This window comes from Bos indicus x Bos taurus, chromosome 17 (assembly GCF_003369695.1).
Source record: "Bos indicus x Bos taurus breed Angus x Brahman F1 hybrid chromosome 17, Bos_hybrid_MaternalHap_v2.0, whole genome shotgun sequence".
Taxonomy (NCBI): Eukaryota; Metazoa; Chordata; class Mammalia; order Artiodactyla; family Bovidae; genus Bos; species Bos indicus x Bos taurus.
This window is the reverse complement of record NC_040092.1, coordinates 67,385,341-67,411,146: the sequence shown is the minus strand read 5'-3', so window position 1 is coordinate 67,411,146 and position 25,806 is coordinate 67,385,341. Positions and strand designations below refer to the sequence as shown.

At 37.8% G+C, this 25,806-nt stretch overlaps 1 protein-coding gene and 1 non-coding gene across 4 annotated transcripts in view; one reads left to right on the top strand and one right to left on the bottom strand.

The window, feature by feature from the left end:
- Positions 1 to 25,806, top strand: part of FBXW7 (F-box and WD repeat domain containing 7) — a 226,026-nt gene that overhangs the window by 106,554 nt on the left and 93,666 nt on the right. For all 3 annotated transcript variants that reach the window (XM_027513446.1, XM_027513447.1, XM_027513450.1), the window contains exons 2-3: positions 22,695 to 22,744; positions 23,384 to 23,950. In XM_027513446.1, coding sequence (XP_027369247.1) covers positions 23,453 to 23,950 — 498 coding nt within the window. In that variant the 5' untranslated portion in view covers positions 22,695 to 22,744; positions 23,384 to 23,452. The remainder of the gene's footprint in view (positions 1 to 22,694; positions 22,745 to 23,383; positions 23,951 to 25,806) is intronic.
- Positions 6,057 to 6,163, bottom strand: LOC113875194. Its single transcript, XR_003506194.1, has one exon. It is a non-coding gene; the product is annotated as a U6 spliceosomal RNA (small nuclear RNA).

Here is a 25,806-nt window from a genome sequence, read left to right as displayed (position 1 = left end):
CAAGCTATGTGCTGCATCCCCAAATTTGTTTAATTTGCCAAATTTGGCAGCTGTTATACTGCTACAGGAGCAATGAGTGGATATTGTACTAAGTAGTTTCTTTTAGAATTATTAAGATACGCGTCAGGCATTTTAGGGCTTTCCTCATAGTTCAGTCGGTAAAGAATCTGCCTGCAGTGCAGGAGACCCAGGTTCGATTCCTGGGTCAGGAAGATCCTCTGGAGAAGGAAATGGCAACCCAGTCCAATATTCTTGCTTGGAGAATACCATGGACAGAGGAGTGTGGCAGGCTACAGTCCATGGGGTCACAAGAGTTGGACACAACTTAGCAACTAAATCACAGGCATTTTAACACGCTTTGTCAAATTTTCTGTCTTTTTATTTTGAAATGTTTACTGTAAGAGTTTGGAATGAAAATTGTTGAAAATAATTCAGATGACACTGGACCATTGCTGATGAATTTTATTAAATAAATCTTATCTATAATCTTGTTTTTAAGCTGTTCTTTTTATTGTAAAATAAATTATAGATACAGGTAACTATATAAAATAAATATATACTTTAGTGTATTAAGATGGAGAAGGCAATGGCACCCCACTCCAGTACTCTTGCCTGGAAAATCCCATGGACAGAGGAGCCTGGTAGGCTCCAGTCCATGGGGTCGCCAAGAGTTGGGCACGACTGAGCAACTTCACTTTCACTTTTCACTTTCATCCATTGGAGAAGGAAATGGCAACCCACTCCAGTGTTCTTGCCTGGAGAATCCCAGGGACAGAGGAGCCTGGTGGGCTGCCGTCTATGGGGTCGCACAGAGTCGGACACGACTGAAGCGACTTAGCAGCAGCAGCAGCAGTGCATTAAGATGATATATACTTTTTTGTTGAAGTATATTTGATTTATAGTTTTAGTTTTAGGTCTGCAACATAGTGATTCAATATTTTTATACAGTATACTCCACTTAAAATTATTATAAAATAACGTATTTGTCTGTGCTGTACAATATTTCATTGTTGTTCATGTATTTAATAGTTAGTGGCTTGTATCTCTTAATCTCCCATCCCTGTCTTGCTTCTTTCCCCTTTAGTTTGTTCTCTTCATCTGTGAGTCTGTTTCTGTTCTGTTATATTCATTCATTTATTTTTTAGATTCCATGTATATCCAGTGTTTGTCTTATTTCACTAAGTGTTAAATAGGCCCATCTATGATGTTGCAAGTGGCAGAATTTCTTTTTTATGGCTGAGTAATATTCCGTATCTTCTTTAAACATTCATCTGTTGATAAACACTTAGTTTGCTTCCATATCTTTGCAATTATAAATAATGCTGGTGCATATATCTTTTCAAATTAGTCTGTTTTTTTTTTTTCTTTTTGATATATACCCAGGTCTAGAATTGCTGGGTCACATGGTACTGCTATGTTTAGTTTTTCGAGGACCCTGCATACTGTTTTCTATAGTTGACTGCACCAGTTTACATTCTCACTAGCAGTGTGCTAGGGTTCCCTTTTTCCCACATCCTTGCCAGTGTTTTACTATTTGTAGAATTTTGGTGATGGCCATTCTAACGGATGTGAGGTGTTAACTCATTGTAGTTTTGATTTGCATTTGTCTGATTTTTTTTTTTTGGTAAGAAAACATTTCTGAAGGCTTTATTTACAAAAGCTTTAAAAACAAATAATCCCTCTGTTTTGCAAATGTTTTGTTTAAAAAGGACTACCCAGTTACAGCATTGAAATATCATGAATAAAGAATGTCCAAGGGAAACAAACCAATGTGGCTAACATTTGGAGATTTGCTAATATTCACGATTAAAGTGCAGATGACACACATCATAACTTGTAGTCTGTCATTTCAGGGCAGTTAATGATTACCAAAATGCCTTCCTACACGTGCTCTGGTCTAGGCATATATTCTGCATGGCTAAATATTTCACAGTCTCTTTTGTCAATATATATAAAATAGATTGCAAAGATACACAAAAAATAAATAAGCATTACACTTCTCAGGTAGTTTTATTAGTTATACTGTATATTGCTAATAAATATATATTTTTGTATTATGTTGTTTAGCACCAAATTTCTCCATTATTTATCTTTGTAGCAATTATGAAAGCTCAATTTTTTTGTCTTCTAATTTAATTTGGTACAAAATATACATAAGGACTTGGCACTCTTTGGATTTGAATGAAATTGATTTGTGGAATCAAGAAATCAAGAGCATCATAAGTATGGCTATAAAATATTTTAAAATAAGGGTAAACAGTGATGAAATAAAAAGAGGCAGATAAGGGAAATGTGCTATCATAAAATAACTGTAGCTTCAACATCTTGGTAACCAGTTTCCTGGCAGACATTAAACATCCAATCACAAAGGATTTTTCCTGAAGGGTGTAAAGCTGGTTGAGCATTAGTGATGTTGAGCATCTTTTTGTATGCATGTTGCTGCTGCTAAGTCACTTCAGTCGTGTCCGACTCTGTGCGCAATACACGGAAGTTTGTCAACTATCCCAGAAGCACCTCCATGTGCCCTGACTCAGTCATAGCTCCATCCTTTCTTTTAAGTAACTCTTTACCTCTGAGTTGATCTTCCCTTGTGGCTCAGCTGGTAAAGAATCCACCTGCAGTGCGGGAGACCTAGGTTGGGAAGATCCCCTGGAGAAGGGAAAGGCACTGGGTGATATGTCCAAGTTTACATAGCTTAATAGTGCTGGAAGTAAAATCTGCATTGTCATCTACTGCTCAACATGGGCTCTTAACCACTGGGTTTTATGACCTCAGTTTTATGCAGCTATTTTCACTGTCGATTTGGCTTTGACCAAATGGACAGCTGACCCACTCACTATTCCTGTTCCTAATTGGAAGAAATATGAGAAAGGAGAATGGGCCTTATCTTAAGAAGGGGCTTTTTTGTTTTAAAAACATTTTAATTAACTTATTTTTAATTGAAGGGTAATTGGTTCACAAATACTGTGTTGGTTTTTGCCGTATTTCAGCATGAATCAACCATAGGTATGCATATGTCCCCTGCCTCTTGAACCTACCTCCCACCCCATCCCAGCCATTATCGGGTCCCAGGGCCTGGGCTTGAGCTGTCTGCGTCGTGCAGCAGATCCCCACTGGCTGGCTGTTTCACACACGGTAGTGTGTGCGATTCCATGCTGCTGTCTCGGCGCATCCCCCACTCCTCACACCATGCCCACCACTCTGTTCTCTGTCTGCATCTCTGTTCCTGCCCTGCAGATAGATTCATCACTGCCGTTTCTCTAGATTCCATATATATGCTTTACTAGATGATACTTGTTTTTCTCTTTCTGACTTACATCACTCTAACAGGCTCTAGGTTCATCTACCTCATTAGAGCTCTCTCAAATGCATTCTAAATACGGGTGAGTAATATTCCATTGCACGTATGTACCACAGCTTCTTTATGCATCCGTCTGTTGATGGGCATCTAGGTTGCTTCCATATCCCAGCTATTGTAATAGTGCTGCAGCGAACATTGAGGTACATGTGTCTTGTTTGTTTATGGTTTTCTCAGGGTGTATGCCCAGTAGTGGGATTGCTGGGTCATATGGTGATTTTATTCCTAGTTTTTTAAGGACCCTCCATACTGTTCTTCATAGTGGCTGTATCAATTTGCATTCCCACCAACAGTGCAAGAGGGTTCTTTTTGCTCCACACCCTCTCCAGCATTTGTTTGTAGATTTTTTTTGACGATGGCTGTCCTTACTGATGTGAGGTGATATCTCATTGTAGTTTTGATTTGCATTTCTCTGATAATGAGTGATGTTGAGCATCTTTTCATGTGTTTATTAACCATCTGTACGTCTTCTTTGGAGAAACGTCTGTTTAGGTCTTTTGCCCACATTTTGTTTGGGTTGCTTGTTTTTCTGGTATTGATTTGCATGAGCTGCTTGTATATTTTGGAGATAAATCCTTTGTCAGTTGTTTCATTTGCTCTTATTTTCTCCCATTCTGAGAGTTGTCTTTTCACCTTGTTTATAGTTTCCTTTACTGTCCTTTTAAGTTTAATTAGGTCCCACTTGTTTATTTTTGTTTTTATTTCCATTACTCCAGAAGGTGGGCCATAGATGATGTTGCTGTGATTTATGTCATAGAGTATTCTGCTATATTTTCCTCTAAGCGTTTTATAGTTTCTGGTCTTACATTTAAGTCTGTTATCCATTTTGAGTTTATCTTTGTGTATGGTGTTAGGAAGTGTTCTGATTTCCTTCTTTTACATGTAGCTGTCCAGTTTTCCCAGCACCACTATTGAAGAGCGTATCATTTCTCCATTGTATAGTCTTGCCTCTTTGTCAAAGATAAGGTGTCCATAGGGTGTGGGTTTATCTCTGGGCTTTCTGTCTTGTTCCATTGGTCTATATTTCTGTTTTGTGCCAGTATTGTGCTGTCTTGATGACTGTAACTTTGTAGTATGGTCTGAAGTGAGGAAGCTTGATTCTTCCAGCTCCATTCTTTCTCAAGATTGCTTTGGCTATTCAGGATCATTTGTGTTTCCATACGAATTGTGAAATTTTTTGTTCTAGTTCTGTGAAAAATGCCATTGGTAATTTGATAGGGATCTCATTGAATGTGTAGATTGCATTTGGTAGTATAGTCATTTTCACAATATTGATTCTTCCAACCTGGGAACATGGAATATCTCTCCATCTGTTTATGTTGTCTTTGATTTATTTCATCAGTGTCTTACAATTTTTGGTATACAGTTCTTTTGTGTCCTTAGGTAGGTTTATTCCTAGATATTTTATTCTTTTTGTTGCAGTGGTAAATGGGGTTGTTTCCTTACTTTCTCTTTCTGATTTTTTGTTGTTAGTGTATAAGAATGCAAGTTCTTAATTCTGTGTATTGATTTTGTATCCTGCAACTTTGCTAAATTCATTGATTTGCTCTAGTAATCTTTGATAGAATCCTTAGGGTTTTCCATGTATAGTATCACGTCATCTGCAAATGAGTTTTACTTCTTTTTTCCAATCTGGATTCCTTTTATTTCTTTTTTTTCTCTGATTGTTGTAGTTAGGACTTATGAAACTACAATAATAGTAGTTTATTATGTTGAATAATAGTGGAGAGAGTGGGTACCCTTGTCTTGTTCCTGGTCTTAGAGGGAATGCTTTCAGTTTTTCACCATTGAGAATGTTTGCTGTGGGTTTATCATATATGGCCTTTATTATGTTGAGGTAGGTTCCTTCTGTGCCCATCTTTTGAAGAGCTTTTATCATAAATGGATGCTGAATTTTGTCGACAGCTTTTCTACATCTATTGAAATGACCATATGGCTTTTATCTTTCAGTTGTTAATATGGTGTATCATATTGATTGATTTGCATGTATTGAAGAATCTTTGCATACCTGAGATAAACCCAACTTGATCTTTTTAGTGTTGTTGAATTGTTTGCTAAGGATTTCTGTGTCTATTTTCATCAGTGATACTGGCCTATAATTTTCTTTTTTTGTGAAGTCTTTATCTGGTTTTGGTATCGGGGGGATGGTGACCATGTAGAATGAGATTGGAAATGTTTTTTCCTCTGACATTTTTTGGAAGAGTTTGAGAAAGATAGGCATTAGCTCTTTTCTGAATGTTCGGTGAAATTCACCTGTGAAGCCAGCTGGTGCTGACCTTTTGCGTTCTGAGAGATTGTTTAACTCACAGTTTCGGTGTCGGTGCTTGTGAGGCTTCTTCATAGCTACTGTTTCTTCCTGGTTCCGTCTTGGCAGAAGGAATTTTTCTAAGAATATGTCCTTTTCTTCCAGGTTGTTCATTTTATTGGCATGTAGTTGCTCGTAATAGTTTCTTATGATCCTTTGTATTTCTGCCCTGTCTGTCATAGCCTCTCCTGTTTCATTTCTAATTTTGTTGATTTGATTCTTCTCTTTTTCTTGTTTCTTGATGAGTCTGGTAATGATTTGTCAATTTTGTTTATCTTCTCAAAGAACCAGCTTTTAGTTTTATTAATCTTTACTATTGTTTCTTTCATTTCTTTTTCATTTATTTCTGCTCTGATATTTATGATGTCTTTCCTTCTGCTAACTTTGGGGTTTAAAAATACGGAATACTTCACAAGTTTGCGTGCCATCCTTGCACTGGGGCCATGCTAATCTTCTCTGTATTGTTCCAATTCTAGTACACGTGTTGCTGAAGTGAGCACAGAAGGGCTTTTATATTGAGGAGATAGTTGTAATGTGTTGTGTTACTGTCACTTGTGACCTTTTTGTTTTTCTTGGTGCTTCAGGATTTTTATTATGTTGGAGGTCGGTCTAGTGGAATGAACATAAACCTTGGCTCAGACATACCTGAATTTCAAACATGTTACTAAATCTTACTGACTGTAAATATTCAGGCAAATGACCTTAGTCCAAGGCTGTTTCCTATTTTATAAAGTGGGAATAGTGATGTCAGGATTGTAGATTAAATGAATGTGTTGTACATAGCATAGTATTAGCTCCTAGTAGACACTCTGGGGGAAAAGGCAATGGCACCCCACTCCAGTACTCTTGCCTGGAAAATCCCATGGACGGAGGAGCCTGGTAGGCTGCAGTCCATGGGGTCGCTAAGAATCGGGTACAACTGAGCGACTTCACTTTCACTTTTGTGCATTGGAGAAGGAAATGGCAACCCACTCCAGTGTTCTTGCCTGGAGAATCCCAGGGACAGAGAAGCCTAGTGGGCTGCCGTCTGTGGGGTCGAACAGAGTAGGACATGACTGAAGTGACTTAGCAGCAGCAGCAGCAGCAGCAGCAGCAGCAAACACTCTGGGAATGTTTGCTGATGACATGAATGTAGTGGAAGTATCTTTACTAATTTGAATATTTAAAAAAAATAACAAAACAGGCTTCTTAAGAAACCTGTAAGATTCCCTACTAATATTTTATTTTTTATATCTGGAGTAATTGAATTGCTATAGTAGAAGAACAAAGACATATTTTATGGCTTTCAATTAATTATTACTATTCTTTTGACTTAACCCTCTACTTTTGTCTAGGGGAAAGGAATAACTTCAGTATGAAGGATTCCTATCCAAGAACTTGGAGGTTCTAAGAAACATTCCTTCAAATAAATCTGAAAATCAGTAGTTCTGGAGAGCAGTGATAACCATTGTTATTGACTTCCCAGTTATTTGAATGGCTGAGTTTAGTGGTAAAATCCTTATTCTGTCGTCATTGTGATAAGGAATTCGAGTTGTGACTAAGCCACAAGGCTGCCTCTTAGTTTTAGATTGAGTGTACAACACAGCATTGTCTGTACTGAAATTGAGGGTGTTTGGAAGTTTGAGAATGTTGTACAACTGCTGCCTTGTTAGGTTTGCCCAGAAATGCTGTTCTATAACCTGAAAAATTTTAAAAATTTCTTGTCTGAAAAATTACAGGTCATTACGTAAGGATCTAGTTTACTGATTTAATCATTATTACAGTGTTGCTTTATTTTCATGTACACAGAAAAGGTCTTTGTAAGAAAATCATACTTCTTCTTATTTAAAAAATAATAGCTTAATCATTACTAAAAAAAGGAAGAATGGTTTTGAGTGAATTATATTTGTTTCTTCTTGAATTTATGATTGGGCTGCTTCTTGTAATTAAGGTGGCGTACCTGGTAAAGAATCCACTGCAATGCGGGAGACCTGGATTCGATCCCTGGGTTGGGAAGATCCCCTGGAGAAAGGAAAAGCTACCCACTCTGGTATTCTGGCCTGGAGAATTCCATGGGCTGTATAGTCCATGGGGTTGCAAAGAGTTGTACAAAACTGAGTGCTTTCACTTTCACTGTTGTTTCTTTGTTTCTTGGTATCAGTAGTGGTGATGGTTTTTGCTTTTTTTTTTTGCCTTTTCAGTCACTATAGACATTGGTGAAGAGAAGGCAATGGCACCCCACTCCAGTACTCTTGCCTGGAAAATCCCATGGACAGAGGAGCCTGGTGGGCTGCAGTCCATGGGGTCGCTAGGAGTCCGACACGACTGAGCAACTTCACTTTCACTTTTCACTCTCGCATTGGAGAAGGAAATGGCAACCCACTCCAGTGTTCTTGCCTGGAGAATCCCAGGGACAGGGGAGCCTGGTGGGCTGCCGTCTATGGGGTCGCACAGAGTCGGACACAACTGAAGCGACTTAGCAGCAGCAGCATAGACATTGGTGAGCAGTGATACAAACAGGCTAGAATGAAGTTTATTTTACCTGGTTTCAACTATAATTATGTAACTTTTAGAAGTTTATTTATTTTTAATCCAGGTATCTTACAAAGGTCTAGCTAGAGCAGATGGTTGCCTCATTTTTTATAAATAGTATCTTTTTCACTCTGTTGTTTAGATGCATGGTTTATGTCTTTGGTCAGCATTGTATCCCCAGTGCCTGGCACATGTTAGAGTTTAAGTCTTGTGTTTTTTCAGTTCAAATACACATTTTGTGAAGACACCTTGTGTGCAGTGCAGTCAGGCAGTATCTTCCCCCACTGTGTCCACTTAGCCTTCCTGCCAGGAATTTGAAGAAGAAGATGGAGTGATTGTTTCTGAGAGTCTACCTGTGAATAGTGTTTCTCTGGCAAATTTATCTAAAGGAGGTCATTGTTTTGCCTGAGAGCAAGAAAAGAAATCCAGGCAAGAGTTACCTGGGTTCTAATTGCATAGATACTGACTGGAACTTCCCAGGGACCCAGGCATGAGGAGATCAAGCAACAGCAGATGACAGCAGGATCCCTAAATTTATAAAAAGCAAATAACAAGATGACATTCTTTACCACGTGTGGTTTACTACAGTTGCCATGCTAAAAATATGCTCTCCAAGATGGGAACCCTGTTTAAAAAACAGACTCACTAGTTTTCTATAGACAATCCATTTTCTATATTATAGTGGTATGCTTTTTCTGAAGTTTAAAACCTTGTAAAAATGATAGTGAGGCAGAGTAGAGGCCAAAGTTAAAAGATTTGAGTTGGTGCTTGCTCACTGTGATGGTGTTGAGACTTTTCTTAAAGATGCTGAGTTATTTCTGAAATTAGCAGATTCTGGCTTTCTTTGATCCTGTGATCACTGGCTCTGTAGGTGGTGGCTTCAGATGTTTCCTCTAGTGTGGTTGCTTATGTGGCCACATCGTATTCTTCATCCAAATTCTCTCTACTTGCCACAGGATGTTTCAGGATTTGTTGCTATCTTATCAACTATGGGCCCAGAGCAAAGACCTAAGCCTTCTTCAGCCTCTAACAGTCTGATATTGGGAGTCAAGGAAGGCAGAAAGGTTTTTGCATTGTCTTCAGTTAATTGTACATTTTAAATTGAGGTGCTTTTATCTAAAGTGAAATGTACAGATGAATTTTGACGAATGTATATACTTATGTATATGTAACTATAACCAATACCTCTTTTGACATAGAATATTTCTATCACTCCCCATATTTCCCTCATGCTCATTCCATTCAGTCCACACTTAGGCAGCTACTGTTGTGATTATTATCACTGTAGATTAGTTCTGTGTATTTGTAAATGTCATATAAGTAGAAGTACATAGTGTTGCTTTTTCTGTTTGACTTCTTATGTTCAACATAGTGTGTTTGTCATCCGTGTTGTTGCATGTATCAGAGTGCGTTCTTTTTTGTCTCTGTGTACTATTCCATTGTACAGATACAATTCAGTATATCCATTCTTCTGCTGGTGAATATTGGAGTTGTCTTCAGCTTTGGCTGTTCTGAATAGAGCTGCTATAACACAAGCATTCTTGTACTGACCTTTCTGGTAGACATCTGTCTTGGTTAGGTAGCTAGGAGTGTATGTGCTAGCCCAAAGAGTGTGTGTTTTTATAAGAAACCACCAAGGGGTTTTCTCCGGCGGTGAGACTGTTTTATAAGCCCAGGAGCCAAGTACAAGAGTTTCAGTTGTTTCCTGTTTCCCCAACATTTGGTGGTGTTTGGTTGCTTTTAATTTTAGTAATTCTTGTGAATGAGAAGTTGTTTTTGCATGTGATTTAATTTGCATTTCCTTGATGGCTGATGTTATTGAGTACATTTTCATATGTTTATCAACTGTCTAATAGTCAACTAATAGAGGGTAAATAGTCAACTATTTGTGTTTTACCCATTTTTTCCACTTTTAAAATATTTGAATGGTGAACAGCTGAATTACAATATTGACTGAATTCTGTGATCATTTACCTTTCTAACCCAGATTTCAGCTTTCATATCCAAACCTGACACCCTTCTTGCTTCAAGCAGTGATGATAACCACTCTACCTAAAAGACTTGTGAAAGTGAAGTGCAAGTCACTCAGTCGTGTCCAGTTCTTTGCAACCCCATGGACTATACTGTCCATGAAGTTCTCCAGGCCAGAATAGTGGAGTGGGTGGCCATTCCCTTCTCCAGGGGATCTTCCCAACCCAGAGATTGAACCCAGGTTCCTCGTATCATAGATGGATTCTTTACCAACTGAGCCACAAGGGAAGCACCGAAAGACTTGTAGGAGATATTCTGCACAGTCGTCGAGTTTTTTCAGTAGACTTCAGTCTTAAACTATCACAAAGAAATAGAAATATCTACTAACAACTTTAGATGGACACTTATAGTTTTATGTTTTAAAAATCTGTAATCACCAAGCTTTTTAGTTTATAGGCTGTGAGAAAAGTTATTGAATATAAAGGCAGACCAGTGTGTATTGAAGCTGGATGGAAGTGAGACCAGATTAGGTGTGTCTTGTGTACTGTGCTTAGGAGTTTAGGTTTATCCTACAGAGCAGTAGTTTTCAGAAGTTCTGCAGTCACCCGAGGGTTGCTGATTCTCTCTATGCACGCTGTTTCTCTTCTCCCCTGCTCTCTCTTCACCTGTTCAATGCTTTTCTCTCATTTGAACAAAGGGTTCGGCATGTAAAAAGTTTAGCAACTGCTGCTAAATTGTTGACATTTCCTATTCTGGCAGCAGTATAGAGGGTAGATGAGAGGGGCGGGAGACAATGACAGGGAGATTACTAGGGACGCTATTCAAATCGTTTGGGCAAGAAGCAGATAGCATGTGCTTATTAAGCAGTACTAGAAAGGTGGGATCCAGTGTAAGGCTATTTAAGAGGTGGACTCACGTAGACTTAGGGATGAAGTTAAGTGGGTGACAGAGATGTGGGGACAGGCAAGGGTAGTTTCTAACAGATGATGGGAAGCAAGATAATATCCAGATTTCTCCTTTCCCCCCTTATTTAACATTCAGAAAAGTTCCAAGTACAGTACTAAGAATTTATTTTGCCCCAGAACCGTTTGATAAGTCATCAAAATGATGTTGTCACCCTCAGACACTTGAGTATGTGTTTCTTATAAACAGGGACATTCTTCTGAATAACCACAATATAGCCATTAAAATCAGGATGTTGGTATATTAGATTGTCTGTTCTTTAGACCCCATTTGAGTTTCACCAGTTGTTCAAACAGTATCTCGTATAAGGACAAGAGTCCATTCAATATCATGTGTTGCATTTATGATCATGTATCCAGAATAGTCCCTGATCTGTTTTTTTTTCCCCCCGTCCCTTTAACTCCTGAAGATTGCAGGCCATTTTGAACTAGGACCCTTAATTTGAGTTTGTTTCCTGTTTCCTCATTTGTGGACTCAGTTCATGGATTTGTTGACAGGAATATCCCAGGAGTGATGCTGTGTTGCTCTCATTGCTTCCTATTAAGTAAGCGTAATTTCAGTTTGTCCTAACACTAATATTCACTTCCAGCCTTCCTCAGTATTCTTACACTGGGGAAACACTTAAAATTTATTCTATCAATGACTCGCGGTAGCTTGAACAGTTAAGATGTAGATACAGTGATTCATTGATAATTGTCAGTGCTCTTTTGAGTATAGGATGCTTTTTCCCCCCTGTGAACATGTTTATATTTGGCAAATTTATTAACCTCTTCTTTTTGTGTAGTTTCTTCCTTCCTACCAAGGATGTCAGCTCCAATTCAAGTTAATTGAGCAGACAGAGGAAATTCGTTTTTTCTTTTTTTTAAACTTTACCTTCTTAACCTTGTCCAAATAGGCCTTATCACAGATTTTTGCTACTGTACATGTAAGAGCATTCCTCCTTTCTGCCCCAGTATTCAGGACTAAACATTTTAGCCAACTTTTCTTGGGAAAAATACAACACCCTGGTAATTAAGCTTCCCTTACTTTAACTTAATCTATTTTAGGGAATTCCCCTGTGGTCCAGTGGTTAGGACTTGTTGCTTTCACTGTTGAGGGCCTGGGTTCAATCCCTGGTCAGAGAACGAAGATCCCACAAGCCACACAGTGTGGCCAAAAAAAGAAAAGAGAGGTTAATCTCTTATCATTCCATGAATTTTGAGAACTCATAAGAAACGTAATGCATTTCATGTAACTAGCTTAAACCAAAATGGGACTTAATTTTTCTTAATGTAGACTCAGCAGATTTAATTTAAATAAAGGTTGTAAATTAATTTTAACAACATGAAAATTTATTGACAGTGTTGAATAGTAAAGCAACCAAAACCATAAGCCAAAGTAATATGAATGAAAATATTGTCTAGACACAATTTTATATAAAACTTTGAAAAAGCATTTGCTTATTCAGTGACATGGTCAAGTTCAAATATAGGCCAAACAGTTAGAAAATTACTTCTTTTATTTCAAATATAGGCCAAACAGTTAGAAAATTACTTCTTTTATAGGCTCATATATGCTGAAAGTATTGTTTTTGAATCTTAAAAATTATATTTACCTCTTTTGCTTGGTTTTTGCTTTAGAAATACCATTCAGGGTCAAACATGAGATAAGCAAGCGCATACAAATTTTTCTTTCAACTGAAATGAGAGCAGTTTTTTAGCTTACTATTTTAAATGTTCACTGAATAAATAAAAGATTGTTCAAATGTATGAGAAGTTGAAACCGCAGCATAATGTTCATTGTTTCCTATGAATAGCAGGATATTCTTTTCTTCGCAGAAATCCAGAACTTTTCCGTGCAGATCAGTAAAACTCATCTTGAATGTATTAGACTGCTGCTGCTTACTCTTTTTTTTTTTTTTCAAGTCAGTTTCTCGCTATCAGATGATTCAGGAAAAGAGAACCTGTTCATTGATACACTTGTTTTGAAAGGGAACGAACCTGAGTTCAGTGTATTCTGCGGCTTCCCCAGGTGGTTCTCATGAGACTTGAGACTTGCTGGTATCTTCTTCACTGGAGCTCCAGCAGCAGTGGAAACATTTCAAGTTTCCTTTTTGTAACACAGTGTTTTCCAGAAGGGCATTTTCCTTTTAAATCCAAAAATCTTGTCCCTTGAAGTCAAAACCATTAGAGACTGAAGAGTGTGAAATCTGCAGCCATTCTTCATCTTCACAGTATTACTACAAAACAAACTCTGTTCTTCTGTTGTCTTAAAAGGACCCCTTTCAGCTCACATACCCTGTTGAGAACTTTTCCTTAGCTAAGCCACTGGATTTCTTTACATAGCAGATGATATTCTTTAAATATTCTAGAGTGAAATGGCCTTTGTTTAATGAGGATAACCATTTTGTGGTGTCTTCCAGAACATTTTTATATCATCCTAAGTGTTTTTGACAACAGTACATGAATACCTTCTGTGTCAGGTCAGGTTCCCCAGAGAAACAGATGTGCAGGAAGTCTCATCCAGACAGAGTTAGCTGTTGGGGCATTCCTGCCATGCTCCGTCATTTGTTTTGCTGGGGAAGCCTAGAGGAAGCGTGGCAGGTATTACTGTTAGAGTGGATTCCAGGATGAGGTACCTGGGGGCTATGGAGCAGCTCTGCTCCCATAGCAGATTCTGTTGAAGGGGTATCTGAGCAGTGGCCCCCACACCCTGAATATCCCTGTGGGCTCTGACACCTTCCTGCCTTCTTCTCCACTGTTTGGATCCCTCCTCAGCCTTCATGGTCAGGCTCTTTCCTCCCACCATCCCCCCCACACACCTGACTCCACTTTATGGCTTTAGAATTGAATTGCTCAGGGGAGAGGATAGTAGAAGGAAGTTGAAGAGGGCAAGCCATTCAGATTTTCTAAATCTGCAACTGACTAGAATACAGTTCCATTCACTGAGAGAAAATAGGAAGAGGATCTAAGAATTCTGAGAGTGCACAGGAATTTGGGTTTTAAAATAATGAATTTGGGGCAACTGTGGGATATCTTGATATAGCTAGTGGACTCAGTGGAGGAGTTTGGCTGGAGAGAGTGGAGTTGGTTGTCATTAACTTCTGTGTGATACTTAAAACCCAAGGTTGCAAAGAAATTTCAGAGAAGGAAGGAGCTGGCAGTGAAGAACAAAGGAGCTGCCTGCGGGACAATACCAAGGAAAGGATGATCTCAAGGGAGACTAAGAGGCGTGAGAGTTGTAAAGAGAGGGGAAGTCATTGCCAGTCCTGTAAAAAGCTACAAAAATGGCAAAATACCCAGTGGGATTTGGCAACCAGTGTGAAATTCAGTTTCAGTTTAGTAAACCCAGATTGCAGATGTAGTGGAGTTGAATGGGGATGAGGAATTAAATGTGGCCAGACAGAAATATGTACTGTAAGTTAAATAACATATAAAAAGTAGATATTGTCATGTGAGCTGAGAAATAGTTATGCATCCTTTCTAGTGAAGATGCATGTGATTGATGAGGCGTGTGAATTTGAAATGTTCAGTTCAGAACCCTAAAACTTAACGAATACTGGCTGCTTATATGAATACTTGTATGATGTGCCCTGTGTTGTTTATCTTGTTAATCTACAGCACTGAGAATCTGTTCAGCCCATTTTGCAGTCCCTAAAACACTTTCACTTTTAAGCTGCACATATGATTTCCCAGTTGGCTGCACTATGTGAGATGTGGAACTAGAAATACTCAACAAATTATGTGTTTTTGAAGTAGTAATCTTTTTAGTCACACATTTTTTATAGCATGTGCTGAAAATAGCAAAAAAATTGATAAAGGTAAAAATTATTTTTATGACTTAGAGGATGATAATTTATAAAAAATGTTAAGGTTTTAGATTTATATCCTCTCAATTTCAAGAGTACTGTAAGTGCTTGTTCAGTACAGATCACAACTTTAAATACTGTGTTTTAAATAATTGGTACTTTTTTGTATCTGGCTTGTAGGTCTTCTTTAATGAGGAAAAATTGCTCAGCACATGGCTGGCTTTAACAAGATTTAATAACTATTTACTCAGTAAATGTGTTGAGGACCTACTAAGCCAAGCATTTTTGTAGGTCCTGAAAATACTGGTGAAAAAGGAAAGTCTCTTTCCTTATGTAGCTTAAATTCTAGTGGGAGGAGGCAGATAATGTAGGAAGAAATTAATGGATAGATAGATGGGCCCTGTATATAACAGACAATATTCCAGTGTGTTGATACAGTACTGTGGAGAAGAATGAAGCAGGGCAAAGGGGAAGGGGGAATAATGTGATGCAAGGGAGTGAAAAATACTAGCAAAGTAATGCTCAAAATTCTCCAAGCCAGGCTTCAATGATACGCGAACTGTGAACTTCCAGATGTTCAAGCTGGATTTAGAAAAGGCAGAGGAACCAGAGATCAAATTGCCAACATCCGTTGGATCTTCAAAAAAGCAAGAGAGTTCCAGAAAACATCTACTTCTGCTTTATTGACTACATCAAAGCCTTTGACTGTGTGGATCACAACAAACTGTGGAAAATTCTGAAAGAGATGGGAATACCAGACCACCTGACCTGCTATTGAGAAACCTGTATGCAGGTCAGGAAGCAACAGTTAGAACTGGACATGGAACAACAGACTGGTTCCAAATAGGAAAAGGAGTACATCAAGGCTGTATATTGTCACCCTGCTTATTTTACTTATATGCAGAGTACATCATGAGAAACCCTTGGCTGGAAGAAGCACAAGCTGGAATCAAGGTTTCCAGGAAAAATACCAATAACCTCAGATATGCAGATGACACCACCCTTATGGCAGAAAGTGAAGAACTAAAGAGCCTCTTGATGAAAGTGAAAGAGGAGAGTGAAAAAGTTGGCTTAAAACTCAACATCAGAAAGCGAAGATCATGGCATCCAGTCCAATCACTTCATGGCAAATAGATGGGAAAACAATGGAATGTGTAAGACACTTTATTGTTTTGGGCTCCAAAATCACTGCAGATGGTGACTGCAGTCATGAAATTAAAAGGCACTTGCTCCTTGGAAAAAAAGCTATGACCAACCTAGACAGAATATTAAAAAGCAAAGACATTACTTTGCCAACAAAGGTCCGTCTAGTCAAAGCTATGGTTTTTCAGTAGTCATGTATGGATGTGAGAGTTGGACTATAAAGAAGGTTGAGTGCTAAAGAATTGATGCTTTTGAACTGTGGTGTTGGAGAAGACTCTTGAGAGTCCCTTGGACTGCAAGGAAATCCAACCAGTCCATCCTAAGGGAAATCAATCTTGAATGTTCATTGGAAGGACTGATGCTGAAGCTGAAACTCCAGTACTTTGGCCACCTGATGTGAAGAACTGACTCATTGGAAAAGACCCTGAGGCTGGGCAAGATTGAAGGCAGGTGGAGAAGGGGCTGACAGAGGGTGAGATGGTTGGATGGCATCACTGACTTGATGGACGTGAATTTGAGTAATGGGAGTTGGTGCTGGACAGGGAAGCCTGGTGTGCTGAAGTCCATGGGGTCGCAAAGAGTTGGGCACGGCTTAGCAACTGAACTGAAGGAAATGATTATTTAAAATAAGATTATTAGGAAAAGTGAGTTTATTAAAGGTTGTTTGAAAAGAGTCCTAAAGAAAATAATGGAAAGAACCATGCAGATATGTCAGGGAGAGCATTCAGGCAGAAGCTTTATCCAGTGCAGAAACTCTGAGGCAGCAGCATATTTTCCTCTTTCAGAAAGAGTGCCAAAGTGAAAAAGAGAATAGCAGAGTATGAGCTCAGAGTGATGGGATGGCATATATCATACAGGCAACAATTAAAAAAAATAACTTTCTTTGTGAGTGAGATGGGAAGCTCTTGGTGGATTTTGAGTAGCAGAGTGATACTAAGTAAGTGGTATTTAGTATGTTTTCCAGATACTTACTTTGAATCAGTTTGAGCATAGTGATTAATAATAAATATTAATTTGTCATATAGAGAGTTCAGAATATGAAGTTGGAGTTTTACTAAGTGGTGTGGTCAGAGAAGAAATCTTGGTGATTACGGAGGCTCTTTTAGGATTCAGGGACAAACCGAACCTGCTTACAGAAAGTGATTCCAAGCTTTGATGATGAGTACAGTTTGGTTGATTTTTCCTGCCATCTATGTCTTAAAACTTCTTAAATGCCTGTAGATCAATCATAGTGGTTTCTGAAAATGTTAGTATCGCACAGTCCTTTGGAGGCTTTGGCAGATTTCTTAGATCACCCACTGTACGTCAGGTAACCAGTATTCCTCAGTGACTACTGTGATTTCAAAGTTAGTCTTTGCCTGAGAATCTTCTTTGGAGGCTCACAACTCTAATTCCGTCTGAGATAGGCTCTCAGAGCTCACTTTAACAGCTATACTGTGCCTGCTTTATAACTCCTTTAGGCAGCCTAATATAAGCAGTTCAAATGGTTATGAATAATCAAACGTCTTTTGTGAAACAGTGTTCATAAGCATCTGTTAAAAGTTCATGAGAAACTTAAAAAAAAAAACACTGAAATTAGGTCTGAAGTGCTGTTAAATTAACCAGCTATAATGACTAAAAGTCACCTATATTTTTTGGAACTTGGGGAAAGTCAGAGTATTTCTCTTTTATCTCAGTAACCTAATTATTGAATTTTTTTGAATAGCAGTTATCATAATCGGTTCAGTTCAGTTGCTCAGTCACGTCCGACTCTTTGCAACCCCATGGACTGAAAAATACCAGGCTTCCTTGTCCATCACCAACTCCCGGAGCTTGCTCGAACTCATGTCCATTAAGTCCGTGATGCCATCCAACCATCTCATCCTCTGTCATCCCCTTCTCCTCCCGCCTTCAGTCTTTCCCAGCATCAGGGTCTTTTCCAGTGAGTCATTTCTTTGCATCAGATGGCCGAAGTATTAAGAGTTTCAGCTTCAGCATCACTCCTTCCAATGAATATTCAGGACTGATCTCCTTTAGGATTGACTGGTTGGATCTCCTTGCAGTCGAAGGGACTCTCAAGAGTCTTCTCCAACACCACAGTTCAAAAGCATCAATTTTTCAGTGCTCAGCTTTCTTTATAGTCCAACTCTCGCCTCCATACATGACTGCTGGAAAAACCGTAGCTTTGACGAGCATCTCTTCCTTTAGATGCCCTTAGTTCAGGCCTCTCTGGACTTTGCTGTTGCCAGGAGAAGCCTGTGCTCCCCATTTGATAGGAGGGGAAGTGGTACCCCTGCTCCCTTTTCTGTCTCCAGCCATTATTGTACACAAAGTCTTAATATGGGCTATCTGCTCTTTTGATTCCTATGTGAAAAATTTAGTGATGAATACCTATATTGAGCTTTTAATTTCTTTGGTCATTTATCCTTTGTAGTTTACCGGAACCGTAGCAAGAAATAAGTAATGCTGTGGCTTCTTCACAGGTAGATATCTCAGAATACTGTGTGGCTCTTGAATCACAATCGGTGTACTATCTACAGGATTTAGATACAGTACGTAAATCCAGCCTCATTATTTGAAGGTTCTTCATTTGTGAATTTGCCTACTCATTAAAATTTATTTGTAGCACCAAAATTCAGTACTTATGGTGCTTTCACAGTAATTTGTAGATGTTTGCATGCATAGAGTGGCAAAGTATTTGAGTCACCTTCATGGACTTTCCCATCTGAGGTTGAACAAGGTGGCATTCTGGTTTCTTGTTTCAGCTTTCATATCCTAAACAAGTGTCCATTTCGTGGTCTGTTTAGTGAAATATTTTCACTACAAGCTTGCCGTACTTGTTACGGTGACTTTGCTGTTTAAGATGATCCCTACGCTGCTTTGAGGTGCTGCCTGGTGTTGTGATGTGCCTTATGGAGAGCATACCTGTTAGATAAGCTTCATTCAGTTGACTGACTTCAGTGTTAATGAATGTATTATATATTATTAATGAATAGCATGTCTTGAGAAATACACATAGGAAAAGATTATGTATTGATCAGTTGGCAAAAACGTGACTAGAGGCTTGCAGGAACTTAGTCTTGTATTTCTGTTGGAAACACTTGTTTGGTATTTATGACAACTTTATAGAACACAATTACTGTGAATAATAAAATTTAATTAAGCATAGTGATTTATAGAGACTTTAGGTTTAACCATTTCATCATTCCTTCTCTCTGAAACCATTGTTTTAGATTTGTTTAAATACATGCGTAAAGAGTTGTATTGTAAAATTTAATTTTACCATAGGTTCAGGTTAAAAGTCATTGATTGACATTTTTAAACATTATCCTCTAGAAAATTAGGGGCTTCCCAGGTCGCTCAGTGGTAAAAATTGCACCCGTCAATGCAGGAGATGCAAGAGATGCATATTTAATCCCTGGGTTGGGAAGATCCCCTGGAGAAGGTAATGAGAACCGACTCCAGTATTCTTGACTGGAAAATTCCCTGGACAGAGGAGCCTGGCAGACTACAGTCCATCGAGTTGCAAAGAGTTGGACACGACTGAGCACACATGCTCTAGAAAATTAATCTGTGCCTGGAATATATATACTGAGTGCTCAGTGAGTGTTTTAGAGTAATAATCTTCTAGCATTGTAGTGATTCCGGTTTTGGAGAAGAGGCCAGTGTGAGTGTCAGGACTTTGGCATATTTAGTTATGCAGACTAAGGCACATGAAAGAAAGCCCAGTTGAATGTCACCTTCTGGTTCCTGCTTTGCTGGGGTCACACAGACTCGGACACGACCGAAGCGACTTCGGCAACAGCAGCAGCAGCTTGAAGCTAGCAAACTTGAAAAATACTGAATCTCTTTGAACTCTTTCACTTTGTCTGTGAAGTGCGGAGCGTTTTCAATTTAAAATTTCCATGATTTTCTTTTATCAGTATTATTCTTGACCTTAAATCATTTCCAGTCTCATCATGCTCAGTTGTCAAAAAAATCATGCAATTTAATGTCAAAATATATTAGCCATCAGAGTTTGTTTTATCGACCTCATGTTCAGTCTCACTGGTTGTTGGTAAAAATGTAAGTCATGTATTTGATATATCTTGACATCATATACTGGTAAGATTCAGAAATAAAGGAACACTCTTAAAGTTTACATATTTTTTTTTAGGGCATAGGATTCTGTTTGTTGGTGGTTGTGTTACATATGACACAAGTGTCCTAAATCATACAGAAGTTTTCTCTAAAAAAGTTTAAAATTAGAATTTTGAAAAGCAAAAATATGCTTTTATTAATACCCCATTTATGAACATTTCCTGTATGGCAGTTTTCAAGTTTTAGATTATGGGTGCTTAAGTTTTTTTTTTTTTTTTTAATAAACTATTTTAACTATCTTTAAAATTTTTCCCCCTTAAAAGTGTTTAATAGTTGATTCTGATTTTGTTAGTTATTAGATATTTATTATTTTAATTTGGTCATTGGTTTATTTAATAGATTATTATTAGAAAGAATGAATTTCCTAAAATACTGTTTTTTTCAATTAATACCAACAGAAAGTGAAATTTTTTCCTCTTAATTTCTATATATTTATTACTGTTTTCCACTCTCAAAATGAGTCAGAAAAATCCAATCCAATAAAAATTGATGCATAGAAATTTTTATGTAAATCTATTAGTTGGATATTTTCAGCCTCTTTAGATATTCTAGAATTCTTGTAATTTGACTTTCCACTTTGTTATTACATGTTTTTTATTGACTTTTCTTTAAATCTGATTCTTCTACTTGGATATACCATTATTGATCTATAAGAATCTGTATTACTTTGAAATCTGTTTACATGCCTCACTGTAAGTATGCGTCAGTAACTTTTACTGGCTTAACACGTTTCTTCTCTGTTCTCAATATAACACTCAAGTTATACAATGATAGTCATTTGTGTTGTCGTTCATCATTGAGAAGTGTTCTTTGTTGACCAATACTGATACTATTTTAGAAATGCCAGTTATAAACTTTCTATTTGTTGATAGGTAAACTGCTTACCAACAGTCTCCTCTCTTCTTTACACACATTCTTTATGATTTGTTTTATGACCTTTGTTCTCTCTCTCTCTCTTTTTTATTTTGGTAAGTTGTTCTTAATACGTCATTTAACCTGTTTTAATCTTGTGAAAATACGCCTGTTAGGTTGGTACACAAAGAGCAACTTTTTTGGAACTTGCATTATACCAGGCAATGTCGCTTACTTCATGTTGTTCTGTGCATCAATATCCAAGTACAAAATGTTCTTGTTAGTGTTAGGAGAGCTAAACTTTAGACACAGTTACTAAAGCAAGAGTTTGAGTCTAGCTTTGAAGAAAACCTGTGTATAGCAGATTTCCCGTTATGTACACAGAGGTACTGCATGTGTGCGTGCAGGTGTGTGTGTGTGTGTTTTTCATTTTTATGTTATTTTTCATCTGACTTCCTTCCAACTGTTCCCACATTAAGAAATATGGTGAAAGAGATAAATTTAAAGTATTTAATTAATACTATTTTGCTTTCCCAGTCTCTTAATTCTACTTTTATCAGTATCAGACTTCACTTAATAGAAACTGCTTCTACAGTAGTGACTTGTGTGTTACTGAATGCAGTGGTCAGTTCTTTGTTGTCGTCCTACTTCATCCATAGCCATTCTTGTCATCATTTACTTCCTCCTGCTGGGTAAGCTTTCTCAACTTGGCTTTACCAGTACCACTCTTTCTTGGTTTTCCTACTTAGTCATCTTTGCTGGCTATTCCTCTTCTTTTAGGTTGATGGAGTGTCTCAGGGGTCCATCTTTAAAGCTCTTTCTTTATTTGAACTTCTAGTGTAATTAAAATTCAAGAATTTTCCCCCCAACTGTAGCTTATTTCTTAGAAATGATTGATTATAGAAAAGAAAATTAAATACTGCTGTTTTAAAACTATCTTTTGGACTTTCTTGACCCCATCTTAAAGCTTGCAGTGAGACCTGTGGACCTTTGGGGGAGTGACCATCTATTGGCAAGGATTGGGAAAGTGGATAAGGCTGTTTTATTTCAAGATCATTGTAACATAAAGTAGTTACTCTTGGGACATGATAGAAAATGAATATTGTATTTCCTTCTCTTGAAATCCTTAAAGATACTTTTTAAAGGGATTTTATATGGACTTGTGTAACGTGTTGGCATTATTTTCTGTAACCTCAGTTATGTCCATGTAGATATTTGCAAAGGATGAAATCTAAGAAGGAACGTTATGGAAAGATTCTATATCAGATCAAATTTTAAAGCCACTGTTAAAAGCATAAAAGTAAACATGCTTGACACATAAAATTTGAGAAATACAGTAAAAATTGAGTTAAAGCACCTATCATACCACTGCCTAAATGCAGTTTATATTTTGAAATATTGTTTTCAATCTAGTCATTATGCAGTTTAAAAATCATTCTGTGATCGTATAATGTCCTGCATTTTGCCCTTCACATAGTATAATATCCATGTTTTCACAAGTTTTTTTATGAGCAACATGTTTAGAGGTATTTAGTTTAGATATACTAAACATATCCCATCTCATGGGCTCCTTTGTCTTGAACATTTGGGTTTTGATTCTTTTAATTTGCATTTATGTTTATTTTTGTTTTTGTGGATAAAGCTGCAGTGAGTGTCCTCTGCATCACTTTTTTTTTCTGTTTTAGGAATACTTCCTTAGGATAGATTGCCAGAAGTGGAGTGACTGGGTCAGAGGGTATGAACTTATGAATTTTTTTTTTTCTTTTCTTTTCTTTGAAATAAACTTTTTAATTTATTTGCTGTCTGGTTGATTTATATTCATTATGAAAAACAAAAATCATAGTGATTATATTTGGAACTCAGAAAACTGTCTAAAGGCAAACTTCTGTGATCAGAAAAGTTTGGGAAATTCCTAAGGTTTAAAAAAAAAAAAAAAGCCTTTTAATCTTGGTTTATCTCAGCATTTCCTGTACTTAACTGAGCATTGAATAGGTTTTTTCTGATATACTTTTTAACATTTTGTGGAAGTTTGGTTAAGGGTATAGTTTATGAGCTACTGATCTAAAATTTAAGAATATTTTGTTGGTTAGATTGTGTTGTGTTGGTCAAAGCAAATAAACTATAAACCTTCGTTCTAAAATTATTTTTAAAAGGAGATTAAAATAAAGCTATTTACTATATGACTTTTGTGTATCTTTATAAAGTCTCATAACTTTTTAAAGTTTCTCTTGATTTCAAAAGAACATTTTAATGTCTGCATGGCATCTAATCTTTTTACAATCTGTATTAAAATTTGGAGTACAGACATACAACATGAAAGTAGAATATAATGTAGATTTAAAAACCTTTCTTCCCCCCTCATTTTTCTCTACAGAATGTGAAAACCTTTGCATCTTCTGATAGCCTAGCCAAGGTCCAAGAAGTAGCAAGCTGGCTTTTGGAAATGAATCAGGAACTGCTCTCTGTGGGCAGCAAAAGACGACGCACTGGAGGCTCTCTGAGAGGTAACCCTTCCTCAAGCCAGGCTGATGAGGAGCAGATGAACCGTGTGCTGGAGGAGGAGCAGCAGCAGCCCAGACACCAGGAGGAGGAGCACGCGGCGAGGAATGGGGAAGTCGTGGGAGCGGAGCCTAGGCCTGGAGACCAGAACGATCCCCAGCAAGGGCAGCTGGAAGAGAACAACAACCGGTTTATTTCCGTAGATGAGGACTCCTCTGGAAACCAGGAAGAACAAGAGGAAGACGAAGAACATGCTGGTGAACAAGATGAGGAGGATGAAGAGGAAGAGGAAATGGACCAGGAGAGTGATGACTTTGATCAGTCTGATGACAGCAGCAGGGAAGATGAACACACACATAGGAACAGTGTCACAAACTCTAATAGTATCGTGGACCTGCCTATTCACCAGCGCTCCTCCCCGTTCTATACAAAGACCACAAAAGTGAGTACCTTCAGTCTGCTCTTCACCTGGGAAATTTTACATATCCGTGTTAATTGTGGTGAAACTTTCCTCACAGTCTTTGTATCTTTGCAAAATTAATATTCGGTTGTATAGTAATAAAATGAACCAGTTTTTCTTTTTTTTTTTAACAGAAGATATTAGAAATCCTGGTAATGGGACAGTATTATTAAATGGAGAGAAGGCGCCTATTACTATGAAAAATGATTAATACCAAATTTCATCATCAATTTTGTCCCTGGGACAGGGGTTAATAGGTTGTGTGCAGTGCAGAGGGTTGGAGTGAAACATGATTTGTGTGGATCAAGTAGTGAAGGTCTCATTTACCAAGTGCAGCTGGTCTGATGGGCTGTGTACTCACAGGCCTTACCCCACGGCACAAGTTACCAGAAGTTACGTCAAATTGGTTTTCTTATGGTGATTATTAAGGTATATTCTTTGTAAACAGTTTTCTCTTTGTTATGTAAACAAGATGAAATTGCTGTTTGAATATTAGTATTTGGTTATTGAGGAAATCTGAGTATTTTCAAAAGTTAAAATACTTTGGACACCAGCATGTTTAAGATTATGAAATGTGTTTTCTGCATTATAAAACAGTAAGAATGTATGGTGCTATCTTCGCTACTCTTCTTCTTCTAGTTATTTTATTAAAATGAAAACATTTCGGAACCCCAGAGGAATTGGGTTTTTTCTTGACTCCATGTTAGCAGAGCACTCCATTTGCTTCTCCACACAGTTTGAATACTAACCATAGGGTAACTACACCATTTTGGTTGGCATTTGACTGTGAAAAATAGGAGATAATATGAAGATACACTTAGATTCCCAACTTTCTGTCAAGTTTCTGCCACTGTTTCCCTTGCTTATAGTTTTCCTTTCCTTTCCTGGGAGATAGCTCTGTTGTATCTGCCTCCTTATCCCACTTAGTTGGTGGTAGCTCATGAAATCAATCATAGACATGTTTTATAAGGTGAACATTTATACTCCTGTCTAAACTGGAGGAATCCTATCAATTCAGGGACTTAACTAATCTAGTGCTGAGGACAACAATTCCATTTTATACAGTCCTTGGAGGCTGTGCCAGTTAGAGACTGGATACACTCCTACTATCCACAACTATCGCTGCTTCCCAGCGTTATCCTTGCTGGATAGGCAGGGAGCTGCTGTCTGAGGGCAAGGGGCAAGTGTTTGGGAAGCTGCAGTAAATCAGGAATTGCCAGTGCCAATTCTTTGCCATGGCATATGGGCTTATTTCCTCAAAACATTCCTGGGTGTATCACTTAAAATTGCGGGCAGGGACTGTGGAGAGAAAGCAGCATTTCTCTCACTTCCCAGTCTTGCTGTTACATTCCCTTTCCCCCATCAAATTATAGTCAAAATGAAATGATACAGTATTTGGGCTTTGCTTCAAAATAATACCAAAGGGAAGAAAAAGAAGGAGGGTATAGATTGGCCATGAGTGGCTAATTGTTGAAGCTGGTTTACAGGGACGTGGAGTTCGTGGCTGTTCTATGTAGTTTACAAAGTATGTTTGAAGTTTTCTGTAATAAAAATTAAGTTGTAAACACTATGAATACATACACACCCAAAGTTGAAAAATAGAAGTTTTCTTTACGTACCTTGGTCTTACTGACTATCTCCTAAGTCAACAAAGTGCTGACTTCTCTTCTGCATTGAATTTTATTTTCTCTATATTTTGGTGCTATTGAATTTACAGGAAATTCAATAAGACATCATATGCATTCTGCTGGAGTTAGAATATATCTTAATCAATATTTTAGGCAGTGTTGCTATCTAATGGTCTATATAAAGAGGAGAGAAACTAAGAAGAATTATAC